We start from the raw sequence: 13,740 nt of genomic DNA, 5'->3' as shown, positions 1-13,740 counted from the left end.
ACAGCATAGGCTACCTAAAACGTCTGTATTTACTCTGATTTAATCATGACAGAAAAAGCAAGCTGCCTACTGTTCCAGGTTTAATGATGATGAAAGACAAAGCAAAGTAATTTAACAGAAATCACCAATTTCTGTTTTAATCAATCGTGGGGACAATATTTATCATTTGTAAGGACGTTCTAGCCAGTCCGCAAAAGTAAACCATCATAATGTTAAGATTTAACATTAAGGTAGATATATAGAATCACTTCTAATACACATTTGCTTTATTAGCAAACAGTCAAGCATCTACTATTGGTGTTTGTTTAGTAAGTGTCTATTAGAAAATCAAGCATTTAGAGGTTTATCAGAGCTCACTGCAACAAGCTTGATTAATTGATCAGGGCATCCTGTCACGCACGCAAATACAAATACTGTGCCCGGTACAATCTCGCTGAGATGATTCCTATTAACCATACAGTAGAAAACACATTCTGGAGGTATAATGGTTCTGTTATAACAATGTAGTGTTGAAACATACAATATTCATGCTAAATCTAGCTTGTAGGTGCACTCCCACCAAAAGCTGGACCAGTGTTTAGCAGTGGGCAGATGAATTATAGGATGCATAGACCTCTTAATAGTGCGTCATAGTAGTGATAGGAACAGTGTGCATCACTTGCAGGTGTATTGTAATTTGGTATTTTTCTGACATGGCTCTTGCCTACAACCTGGCTGTGTGTGAAGAGGCACTTAAAAGATAATTCTGATTTATTTCAACCCAGCACGTTTACCAATAACGCGATTGTAAAGGTTCAGGGAAATGAGAAGTCACACAAAAAAGCATGTTAATAAAGGTATATCTGGGAAGCAAACACCCTGTAGCTTTCCAAAAACATTTTACTGGAATTATTTAAAACATTTGATTTCAAGAGTGATAGAAAAGTACAGAAATTAGCCAAATGGAGCGGTCATTTTGCTTCTTTAAATGCGCAAGATCTCGAGTGGGGAAAAACGCGTAGTTGTGAAGGTTAGGATCAGAGTCAAGTGCAAAACAATGCATTATGTCAACGTGGGTCCTTGCAAATACAGAAATATCCTTTAACAAAAGTTACAATAAAATACAATAAATGACAAAGTAAAGCCAAAAAATTGTGTTACCATTATAGTTGGGATTATTCTGGTCGCTATTAAGATCACATTTATGCTCACGCATTTGGGAACAAAACTTTAAATTGAAAAATACAGAAAACAGATCCTACTTTGATAATAAATAGGCAAACCTGTGAAAGAAGCTTCATTACTTAGGTGGACTAATATAATCAAACAGATGAGAGGGGTAAAGGCATTATCCATGAAGCCGTTTTTTACCTCTCTACAAACCAATTCACATTTTTTGCTTTGCTACAGACTCATTTGAGAGAATTTCTTTTACAGAGGATGCTATAAGGAACAAAAGAACTGGAACAGAACCCAGAATAACTCACCTTTCCATCAAATTTGGAGTATTCATTGAAGGGGTTGTTGAGCTGCTGGGGGCACTGCTCCAGCCGCAATGAAAGGGTTGATTTTGTACCAGCTGTCCGTGGCCTGTCTTTAAAGTCACGTTTTTCAAACAGAGATCCCAGATCTTCCACTGGACAGAAAACATGAGAGGAAAAACCACATGCAGCAATCACTGTTACTTCAAGTACAGTAATGCTTTAAAGTCTGTTGTACCTTTAGAATTGTCTATATTTCTGCAAAATATGAAGTAAAACATAACTAGATTTTGTATTGAACGCAGATAATGAGAATCTAAATAAACAAATCAGACAAAATTTACATGTTTGGCTATTTATTCAGGGTGGGAGACTATCAGGGTCAGAGCCAATTAGAGATAGCGTGACAACCTCGCAGTTATTCCTCTCACATAAACTCAGTGGACACGTCTGTCCCCACGATTCCCCTCCTTGCGTCACTGAAACAAAAACCTACTATTACATCTCAAAAATTAGAACATTAAGATTTTTTGTGTAATTTAATTCAGAAAGGTACATTTTTATATATTCCCTATTTATTACACGTAAAGTGAAATATTTCAAACTTTTTTGCTTCAATTTTGATTATTATTGCTTGTAGCTCATAAAAATCAGGAATCTAGTATCTCAAAATATTAGAATATTTCCTGAGATGAATCACAAAAAGGATTTCCAATACAGAAATGCCCAACTTACGAAAAGTATGTTCATTTATACATTGTATTTACAGTGCAGTTGGTACTCCTTTATCACAACTTACTGCATTAATGTACCTTGACATATAGACCAGGACCAACAGAAACCAACAGCGGTCTCTCAGTTACTTGGACCCCAAGCATCTCCTAAGGCTAGTAGAGAATGACAGCTTAATAATCACTTTTATGACAGGACAATTTTTCATTTAGCCTCACCAATTTTGATTATTTTTTATTCAAAATGGTGAATTTTTGCAATTTCCCATTCACATGTTTGGAAGAGAAGCCGGTGAGGCAGCGGCGAGTGGAGCCTCACTTGGATTGTGCAATCCCTCGCTAACTGTGCTGCCTGCCATGCAGTGACAGCGTGCTGCTGTCTGTATGTTGCCAATAAAATGTTTTAAACACATTTAATATGTGAATTGAATTTTTATAGTTTAAATAATGTATATAATGTAAAGTGTTTTTTGTCACCAACTATATGTGTGTAACATGTTTTGTGTGTTATGTATAAAAAATGCAGATATGAACCATAACCCATAAACTGCTGCCAATCAAATGGCAAAAAAGCTACTCTGTAGAGTTGTAAATTTAAAGCCCTGAACTACTGTGAGAACCCAGGACTATGCAAACTTGGTGTTTGACGTATTAATGCAGAAATATAGATAATTCTAGAGGGTGTAAAACTTTCCTACAACGCTGTGTACTGCACAGTTATTACTTTCTTTTTACTACCAGGATATGTTGAGATAAATGGGATGACGTCATGTCTGGATGGCAACACCGTTATTATCGAATGATAAAAGCCGGTGAAGACACCAAGAGTGTTCAGTTTTGTTTTGTTTTTGTTTTTTTATCCCAGATAACCCTGTAATCGTCTCATATTTGTTATATGACCCCTTGGAAAGGTCCCAACCCTCAAGTTGAAGGCCCTGGGGGGATATGGTTTACAGGTGTTGCATATCCTATTTTAGATTGTATCAAAAAAAAGCTCAAAACTGACATTCCTCAGCAGCCTATTTATTCTATATGTATTCTAAGTTATGTATAAAGTTTATTAAAAGAAGAAAAGGACATAAGTGGAAAAATTTGCAACAAAAATTGGTAACATGCAACTCCTAAAAATATATGTATTTGAAAATTGCTAAGAACCATACCTGATTGGGAGGATGTCCTCTCCTTCCACTGGATGTTTTTACATTTGAACTGGTTCTGCCGTTCTTTCCTTAGTCTTTCAAGCCTTTGAGCTAAGAAGGGGAAAAAAACAGTTAAATTTCCATCACATACAAGCTAGCAAAACTCACAAAAGTTTGGTGAAAATAAAAATGTATAATTTTGTAAACCTCAGCTTGAGAACAGTACACTGTACACTTTGGTTCAGATTGACAGTAGCAAGAAAAAATAAAGAAATTCCAGCTGCATGTAAGTATAGGTTGGTCCTAAAATACTGTTAGATATCCCCGCAAGTAGACAGATCTCTGGGCCAGCTGTGATCTTTCAGGGTGGAATTTGGATGTTCTTCCTGTGCCTGCGTGAGTTCTCTGGGTGCTCTCTAGCTTCCTCCTACAGTCCAAAAACAGGCACTGCAGGTTAAATGGTGTTTCCAAATTGGTAGCAGGTGTGAGTGTGCGTGGTTATCCTTCTCTCTGTGACGGACTGGATCCCCATGAGTTTCAAACACAATTTCAACGAATAACACATAAACCATTGTGTTGTTCATGCTCATACTGCATTCATCATTTAAACATTCAAAGTATAGTTTGTAGGTCAATGATATCAACAAAAGCTAAGTGGAGTCAGGACTTAAAATGTGCAGTGAAATCAATGAAATCAGTGTGAATATCAGATAATCTGACACAAAAATCATTTTGCTATCCAAGACAAGCATTTGATGAGGTAAACTATGCCTCACAAAAAAAACAATATAAGATGTTAAGAAAGTCATTAAGGACTGTCAGTTTACATAAAGCTGGAGAGTTACCAAACAGTCTCAGGAGTTTAGATATTTATTTGTTCACAGCTATACAAACTGCCTATACACACAATGTAGCGTTGCTGCTACTCTGCACAGAAGTGGGCAGCCAGCTAAGATGATTTCAATACAGAAAACTCAATGAGATAAAAAAAGAAGCCCAGAGCTAAGGAATCATTGGAGCTGGTTACTGTTTGTCTTCGCAAGTCTACCATATGCAACTCATTGCAGGTATGATGTCCATGGCAAGACACCACAGAGGACAATGATGCTCTCCAAAAGAAACCAAACTAAAAAAACTTTACTGGTAGCCTGAAGTTTACCAGAAAATAGTTTACTACAGGCCTGTACTTTGAAACAATAATGGCATGTTTTTGCAGTAGACACACATAGGTTCTCTGAGGCAAGCAGATGGAAACAGGGATCCTGTAACAAATTGCTGTAACACTAATATGAGTTAATTTTCTTTATTTTGCAGTTACAAAAAAAAAAAAAAAAGCAAAAGCTAACCAAGTCTGGATCAGGGAAAAAATGGTTCGTCATTGTGGTTTATCTTTTCTTCAGTAAGGATCCAAGGTGAAATTTAAACTTTTTTTTTTTTTTTTTAAATCCTTTGCGAATGTTAGCCTCAAGGGCTAACAAGTTTAGCGTTGAATGGCAACAGCGTCCAGTGTTCCAGACGCTTCCATACGCACCTCGATTCTAACTTTTCAAAGGTGGGTGATAATATCAGAGCAGCCCAATGAGTCTGCAAGCAGTTAGGGAGGTTTAAGGCTGGTACTGTAAACCTCTCACATGACCAAATAATTAGGACCAAACAAGACCAAGATCCTGGTGAGCCATTTCTAATAATCTGGCTCAGGTGAAGCAGTTCTGCGAAGGAGGATATTCCTTAATGTTATGCAGGTATGATCGGCAGCTCCCTGATACACTGAATGTTTTAAGGTCGTGTTCAGTAAAAATACACAAGATTACAATTGTTTATGTGTTATTGCTTAGGCTCATTGTGTTTGTCTATACTTGTGACTGAGATAAAGGTCAGATAGCATTTTTACTACCAATTAATGTAAAACATCAGGTCATTCCAAACGGTTAACATAGAGTTCCTTGTCACAGTATGAAAATCTTTCACTGGGTCTGAGAGCAATGACGGGAAAAGAGGATTTGTTCACAGGAAGACACGGTGATTCTCTGCCATGTAAATATTTTGACTGACAAGACCTCACCCTTTTTAAGACAGTCACACACACACAAAGTAGTGTAGTACTCCAAGAGAAGCTAATATCAAACAAAAGTGTACACTTCATTAGAAGATGTTTTTTCATCCTTCTTATCTTACCAGCAGCCCCAGGTTTCTCACAGCTATCTTGGAGTCCTGATGAGACAGCCACCACAGGTCAGTATTCAATCTCAAGTATAAAAGTCTCAGAGGATGGCAGCTTTTGACCCACAACCCAGAACCAAGCCCATCACTCACCAAACTCACTACAAAAGCCAAGGGAGCCAAAAGGAGACATTCTGTCTACCTTTGGATTCCCTCCATCACCAAAACCATGTTTACCTTTCAAACAAAATGCATGTTGCATTTTGAAATTCACATCATTTTCATTTAATTCAATCTCACTGTACAGAATAAAAAAAAAACATATATTACACACCCACATCCCAACCTAGACACAATATACTTTCCTTTTTGCTGACTAATACGATGATTTGCTGTTGATTAGCAGGCCAAAATATAACACAAGAACATCACATTACTGACTTAGTATTTTGGCAAAAACTGTCCTCGAAAATGAAATGAGGACAATACTCGTTGCCTGGTATAAAAAATGCGTCAGTTGCTGGATATTTTCTGACTTTCTTGTCTTTTACACAAAATGTGTTAAATCTCTGTGCCAAAGACAAAGTACTATAGGATTTAGTCCAACTCACACAGAATTGTTGTCAAACACTCAGTTTGATCTGGTTGTACTGGTTAATGAGCACTCACCCACTATTTAGGAAACAATCTCATCACTCCCCGCTGCTATAGTGTTGTATGCTGAGGTAGATTATAGTGCTGCTGCTGCTGCTGCTGCTAAACTGACATTAAAAACATTTATAAATGCTGCCACAACATCTCAGCAATTGATTTAGTGAGTATGATGTTATCACAAATGACAAATGATGACATAATAACAGCCAGAGCAACACAAATGAATCTCAAATTGAGAGATTCAATCAGTGGGTTTCCAATTTTCTTGTTATCTTGTGATTCTGGAGGAAATAAAATCACAGTTCCTGTTGCCTAGTAGTATAGGAACACTGGATGGTATTGTGATGTCCCATTTTGGATTTCAGGTGGGGACCGTTGTTATGCTCCCTCTGTAAATCTCTGGTCATGTTGCATATCTTTATCGACTGTCAAATATTTAAACAAAAATAAAAATGCCTACTCATTTGTTATACTTGATTAGTTATATCGCAATGTCACTTGTCACCTACACATATAATGAAAAGAAAAATCTGACACTGACTACTTGCACACTGGCATACAAGACGGGCCATAATCAATGGCAATGTAATGTGCTACTCGCGTCACAGCAATCAATGAAATTCTCACAGTGAATTACGATGCACCTTATGCGACAACAATTTTCAATGGCACACAATTTGGCATAAAATTTACTAAGCCACTGGTCCAGATTAGACACACAAACCCCCTCCAAACAACAGCAGAACAGACTTTCTGGTTGCCCCCGCCATGACAGAAGGGAGGTGTGCCTGACAGAAAGCCTGCCCTGTTAACAAACCAGAGCCTGGAAATGAGCTTACCTGTGTTAGAGCGCCGACGGATGCCAAAGTCCCAGCTGGAGGTGATGTCCATGGACTGAGAGAGATCACAGGCATGATTGTCCATCACGCTGCTGCCCCCCTCACTCAGAGAGCCCGATCCAGTTGACCCACAGCTGCTTCCGGGCACCAGAGAAAGTTGGCACTTCTCCAGATCTACATCCTGGTCAATTAGTACCATCTCACACATTCCTGTATCATCACTGGTCACATGAGACTGTCGGATGTGAGCCAGAATAATGGTTGGATTGTCCAAGAAAGCCATTTCCTCTGGTTTTCAAAGAATAGCTTATGGTTTGGGATGTTTTCTCTTTGTCTCACCCCAAGCCTATAACCCAGAGGACTCCCTTCCTTTCCTTTCAGTCTTTGTTTGAGAGTGTTAAAGCAGTCGCTGATGTCAGGTGAAGAGGCGTCACCTTTTCCATCTCCGTTTCTTGACTATACTCTCAGCTCCATTGTAGGAAAAGTGCCAGTACCTGTTTAAAGAGAGGACACTGTTATGGCACAGGCTTGAGGGATTTCAGTGAGAATTTAATTTCAATCTGTTTCAAGGAAATGTAAGTACGGACATTTATCAACCTGTTTTTTTTTATTTAGTAGGGCACAACTTCCTAGATCAGTCTAGATCTGTGCATTTCAAACATGTCGTGGTGACCTTTTCATGTAACAATCAGTGATACAAGGAGCATAACTGCAGGAACTAGGGATGCACTCATAAACAATTTGCTTAACTAATAATTGCCAGCCTTATCAATCAATAATCAGTTAATCACTAGCATGAAACAAACTCAGTGGCCATAACTCTAAGCCCTAATATGGCAGCTTGGAACATGGTCATGTGACAAATGTGACAAGCTGCTCCAACAGTTTGTATCACATGATATGGGTTGTTTTAACAGTGTAGACACTCAGCCACTAGACCACAGTGATGCTGTCATTTTAGCTTGGCAAAAAAATCTGAGCTCTGGCTGGTTTGTGTTAAGCATCACAGCACACTTTGTCTTGGTGGCACATTACAAGCCAACCTCCTACAATGGTCTCTGCCTCCCACCACCATTATTATTATTATTATGAATTAATCACATTTTTGAGATGCAAAATGTGCTCAAAAACACACAACATTGTACATGTATCAAAGGTGGGGAAAAATTATATGTTTTCTGGGTCCGAATCAGAAAGCTTTATTTACAGTGTACCAAACAGTACAACAGGATTTGGTGGTCATATAAAAATCACACGAACAATTCTAAACTAACCATACTACAGAAGCGTAAATGCTTCAAAACTAAAAGGGGCCATTATTATCACAACAGTCAGTTTCTCAGTAAATTGTGTGAGACTGACTACTAATGCCAAAACATTCAAATGCAGAGAAAGAAATTACGGCCATGAAGGCCAACAGATGCTTTCCACATCTGTGTGTCTGCAAGAGTCTGCATGGCATAAGTGACATAAGGCTGGTAATTACTTAAACTTTAAAGATGGAAGATGAGAATTAAGAGATTTTTGAGAAGAGAAAAAAAAAAGATTAAACCTCAGAATTGTATTTTAAAGCAACTATATGCAAATACTAGCATGCTGCAATAAAGTTAGATCAACTATAATTCATTTTGTTTATTTATAAGGACCTCAAAAACCTAATGGAAATTGAATGTCATTTCCTCTTCAACACCTGCCTTCTCTTGGAAGGTGAAACAAAACATAACGTCCTCACAATGAACCCAAACCCAATCCTGAAGCCCAACAGAAAGTCAGTCATTTGGAATTTACTGTCAAAAACTAAATATAGCAGGTTTGGTGACCATAAGAGTACTTAGTCTATAAGCAGTATCAGTGAGGGTTGTAGTAGTATCAATAAAACCTTAATGATAACCAGCCTACCCTGATCATACCTTCTGCATCAGTACTTTGTACTTATTGAAGAAGATACATCACAACAGAAAACTAGACATCATTCTTTGGCAAACTGGATTTTCTACATTGGTGGACAGTAAAATTCTATCCTGCTCCATCAAATCTGCCATTTCTTAGCTATGTATAAACACAAGCTGCATCAGTGATTTGTATTTTACTACTATTTTACTGCAATTTGGAGAGTCACAAAAAATAAAATAAATAAATACAGAATATATCACAATTTATAAGCTACCAGTGTTCTTCTTTACACCATGATTGGCCAACTGTGCAGTGATGAGAAAAAAGTCAGGTAGTTGTCTGGCTCAAGCTCTCACTTTCCATTTTTTGAGTCATCAACAGTATATTTACAAATCTGCAAAGAGCATATAGTGCCACTAACAGCAAGCAGTCTGCAAAAACTTAAGCAAGGTGCATCAAGATTTGCATCATATATTTTCCATTTGTCAAGTGTAAATCTTTACCTTGCATTTAAAGTGGATGGTAGTGGACAATTCACACATACAGCTACTTTATAAATCATATGCCATTCAACATGTTAGATCCCACATTAGAGATCACTGATCAGTGTCATGTGTGTCATGTTGACAGGCTGAAGGGACTCAGCTGTCACAGCAATGATGCAACTTTGTGTTAACAAGATTGACATTTTGTCAGTGATTCCTTCACATGCTAGCTGTGAGTGGAGACTTTCTATTGGTCAGTAAACAAATACCTACTCACAAAAACTGAAATGTGACTGTTTACACTTTGAACAAAAGGCTGTTGATAATCTCAACAAGCAGCGGAGAGCGATGAGCCAGGGCAAAACAATCTCCCAGCAGAGACACTCAAGCTATCACGTCAAATACAGAATGGCAACACACTGCAGCGCTGAAAATTCATTGAGAATAAACAGTAGACTACCAACATCGTATAGTTACAGTCATATCTAATAGCTTCATTGTGTTGAAAAGCCAGACCATAAAAAGAGCCTCTGCAACTGACGCTAGTTACAGCTAATAATAAGCTGCGGTTGTGTTGCCAAGTTTGTTTTGTCACTCGATGCAAAACAATTCGTGCTGATAGTTCCGTGTTCAGCTTCTGTCGAGAAAAGTGTTTTATATTTGATACCAAAACCTCGTGATACTTCTAAACACTTCCAGACAACCCGGTTAATGGTTCTAGGCAGCTCGTTTGCCTCTGGTTGATGTAGTTGTTTTGCTTACTAGCTACTCATAACCTTGCTAACTGGCTAACCTACAACATTTACACATTAGTGTGCAAAGTGGGCGTTTGTCCACAAAAGGTGGAAATGAGTTATACACTCGGCATTTAGACTGTAAAAACTTTGACTACGAATTACTGAAAACATTAACATTAGCTGCATAACTGGGAAGCTCATTTAAGCTAACATAACTGAAGCTTTTTTTTTTCAGTTAGCTGGCTGTCATTAGCCGACAGCCACCAAGAGCAGTTAGTTAATGACGATGTCCCACCTTTAGTAGTTACATCCGAAGAAGAAAAAAATGTCCACAATGCTCCATTTTGTCCATGCATAGTGTATTTTCATCAGTTATAATCCTCTATACCAAAGTCATAGTATAGCTGCAAGCCAATTCAATTTGCTTTGCTCAGCCCAGCAGCAGTTTCACTTCCGGTTCCATTCTTAATGTTCTTCTTCGTCTTCTTCTGATTTTACGCCAGGTTGTGTACTCCAACCCCTTGAACAGGAATATGATTGGAAGGGTTACATTCTATAAATCAGACTGGAATACTTAAAGAAAATCTATTTATTAACCCTAAAATTGACAAACTAGACGGCAATGAAAAGCAAGTGAATTATCAGGAGAGCGACAGAGAGCATTGACAACAAAACAAACAAAAAAACGGCGTTTCAATCCGAGACACACACTTAAAGCATCCCTGAATATGACAATTACCTTGACATAACCCGTTATACATATGATACATATTTACTGTTTTTACTTTATCTTTATTTGCCACTGTTGTTCTTTTTTTTATTTATTTTTTTTAAATCTTAATCTACATTTTTAATTCTAATCAATCGTTCTTTGCTTTTGGTCTCACCTCATATAATTTCACTATATTAAAGCTGTCCCAATATTTTAAAACTAAGACAAAAAAAAGCATGATGAATTTAAAATACGAAAACTGAATCGAGTCACGACAGCGGAAGTTCAAAATGCTCAACGGTCACGTGGTTCGCACGCGCACACACACACGCACGGTCACGGGCCATTAACCCTTCCGGTGTGTTCCGGTCAAATTTGACCGATTTAAAAGTTTTATCTCTGAAAAATGTAGTTTATTTGATCAGACTGACCGAAGATCCTGTGAATTTGTCCACAAAGAGGACACTAGCACAGAAAATAAATTGTGTTAAATTGCATACAATTTTTTGTGTTTTATTTCATTTTTGTGCACTCTTGGTGTTACCGGTCAAAAATGAACAGTCAATAGAAATTAATGGAGGAGACTACAGTTAGTTTAAAAAAACTAAGCTCAGGTACAATCCCATTTGTCAGATGGACACATACACACACGCACACACACACACACACACACACAACACACTTTGGGTTCCCTGGCAACCACTAACCACTACAGGAACCTTTTCCCAGTAGAGTCTATCACCCATGGGAACAACACCTGTTGGCAGGTCACAGGGAAAGCTGCAACGTAGTTTCAAAAATATGAACTTTTCTCATAGCTTTGTATGTATAAGGCCTTTTTGAGGCCTTGCTCACAGTTCATTGTGTGGCAGCACCATGGCAGGCCGATATAGTGTAAGTGAGGCTCTTGGTCATCAGAGGTGGGAAGTACCAAAGTACAAATACTTCGTTAATATACTTAAGTAGATTTTGGAGGTATCTGTACTTTACTTGAGTATTAACTTTTCTGATGACTTTTTTCTTTTACTCCCTACATTTGAACACAAATATCTGTACTTTCTACTCCTTACATTCTCAAAACTGGCTTGTTACTTGTTTCAACCTCCGTGGATGACGACATGACATAAAAGACGCAACAACAAATGTCTTTCCGTTTCTATCTTTCCCAGCAGTGTGCAATTTGTCACTGAAGCTCAACACACCCCTGCCTGCCTCAGCTGCCTGTGAGAGGCTTTCTAGCGCTGCAGGACTGATTTTCAGACTCACAAGGGCACATCTTCATCCAAAGACCTTTGAGCACCAGCTTCTGCTGAAGCTCAATAAAAGATGTTGGTAGTCTGGAAGAGATGAGTGTTTCCATGTTGATTATAATGTTTAATGTTCATAATGTTGCTGAAATGGAAAATTGTTCAGTGATGTTTTTCTCTGTACCAGCAATGTGCAGGTTCTTAGAGGATGAAAACAATCCTATTTTGTGTGCTACAAACTTTTTTCCTTTTGCTGAGTTATCAAAAGAGGCATCGCGTATCATCGAAGCTAAAAATGAATTTATACTTTCTACTTTTGTACTGAAGTAAAATTCTGAACCTGTACTTGCTTTTACTTGAGTAAAGGAGTTGAGTCAGTACTTCTACTTTTACACAAATATCTCCACTTAACTAAAGAATGTGAGAGCTTTTGGCACCTCTGTTGATCATATATTTGATCACCACACTGGTGAGGAAGAGAGAGGCCAGGAAACTGATAGTGAGGATGTATTAGAGGAAGTGTCAGAATCTGAAGATGATACAGAATATAATCCAGACCATGGTGTAGATGATGCTGGCCCCCCACATTCAACATCGCCTACACCTTCCCCAAACGCCAGCCTCTGCAGGAATGGTAAAAGAAATCAAGGCTGAGAAGAAAGATCACTTGCTACAAGAAAGAGGTGACAAAAGGAAGAGGTGCAGCCTGTGTACACCAAGAGATGTGAAAACAAGCATCATGTTCCATAAATCCATCTATCAACTAACTATGCACCACTTAGTCCTCACTAGGGTCTGTGTGTAATGTGTAATGTGTGCAGGTGCAGACCATTGGATAGTCACCTGAGTCTCATCTACCTGCACCATAAAAGCCAGGCTCAGACCACTACTCGACGCCAGACCGTTGGACAACCTGTTGGTCAGCCCAGGCCTTTGTTCTGCTTTAGCTGCTCTTTCAGTTTTGGTATGGTAACCAGGTTTTCCTTGCGCTTCAGTTCCATGGATGTTCCTACCTGCTCTGTCTGCCTCCAGTCCACCAGTCTTACCCAACCTGGGCCTGCACCTGCTGAGACATCACATGCCTCCTCCATCCCTTCTCCCTCTCTCTCTCTCACCGTCATGTTGTCAGCTATGCCTAGTCCTGCTATCTCTCGGTACTCAGAGTAGCGTTAGTGCTTGTGTGTTACTGTCTGTTTAGATCTGCTGTCAGCATGTTGTCGTGTGAATTTGTTGACATGCTGTGTGCACATTTTGAGCTGTCTTGCCCTTGACTTTCCTAGCTTGGTTGTACCAAGTCATGGTTAGCTTAGCCTTGTAAATGTATTCTGCTTTCGTAAGATTAAGTTTGTCTGGGTGTTTGATAGTCTGCATTTTTATATTTTGTCCTGTCCCGGCTTCCATAGTATTTCCAGTACGCATTTCCCCTCTGATACCCAGTCTCCCTCGAGAGAAATTGGCTTCGTGTCATCCCTCGTGACGTCAGTTCCCCTTCCCCTTCCCCTTCACCCCTACTTGTGATCTTGTGTAAATATTCCTATTGTAAATAAATGTATCGTTTAAAAGTCCTCTCTGCTGTGTCTTTGTCGTCCGCGCTTGAGTCTCCGACCTGCTCTGTGACAACTTGAGATGTGTACAATCTTAGCCATCAGGCATGATTAAATGAAGAGACAGAAGACCATGAGA

The 13,740-nt window shown here is 38.7% G+C and overlaps 1 protein-coding gene across 1 annotated transcript in view; it reads right to left on the bottom strand.

The window, feature by feature from the left end:
* Positions 1 to 10,631, bottom strand: part of mapkap1 (MAPK associated protein 1) — a 20,834-nt gene extending 10,203 nt beyond the window's left edge. The window contains exons 1-5 of the mRNA XM_008291607.1: positions 10,394 to 10,631; positions 6,984 to 7,477; positions 3,352 to 3,441; positions 1,467 to 1,615; positions 1,415 to 1,422 (exon numbers count right to left, since the gene is read on the bottom strand). Coding sequence (XP_008289829.1) covers positions 1,415 to 1,422; positions 1,467 to 1,615; positions 3,352 to 3,441; positions 6,984 to 7,266 — 530 coding nt within the window. The 5' untranslated portion in view covers positions 7,267 to 7,477; positions 10,394 to 10,631. The remainder of the gene's footprint in view (positions 1 to 1,414; positions 1,423 to 1,466; positions 1,616 to 3,351; positions 3,442 to 6,983; positions 7,478 to 10,393) is intronic.
* Between the last annotated feature and the right edge of the window lie 3,109 nt (positions 10,632 to 13,740).

Source organism: Stegastes partitus, unplaced genomic scaffold (genome assembly GCF_000690725.1).
Source record: "Stegastes partitus isolate 25-593 unplaced genomic scaffold, Stegastes_partitus-1.0.2 Scaffold751, whole genome shotgun sequence".
Taxonomy (NCBI): domain Eukaryota; kingdom Metazoa; phylum Chordata; class Actinopteri; family Pomacentridae; genus Stegastes; species Stegastes partitus.
This window is presented reverse-complemented; position numbering and strand designations above follow the sequence as displayed.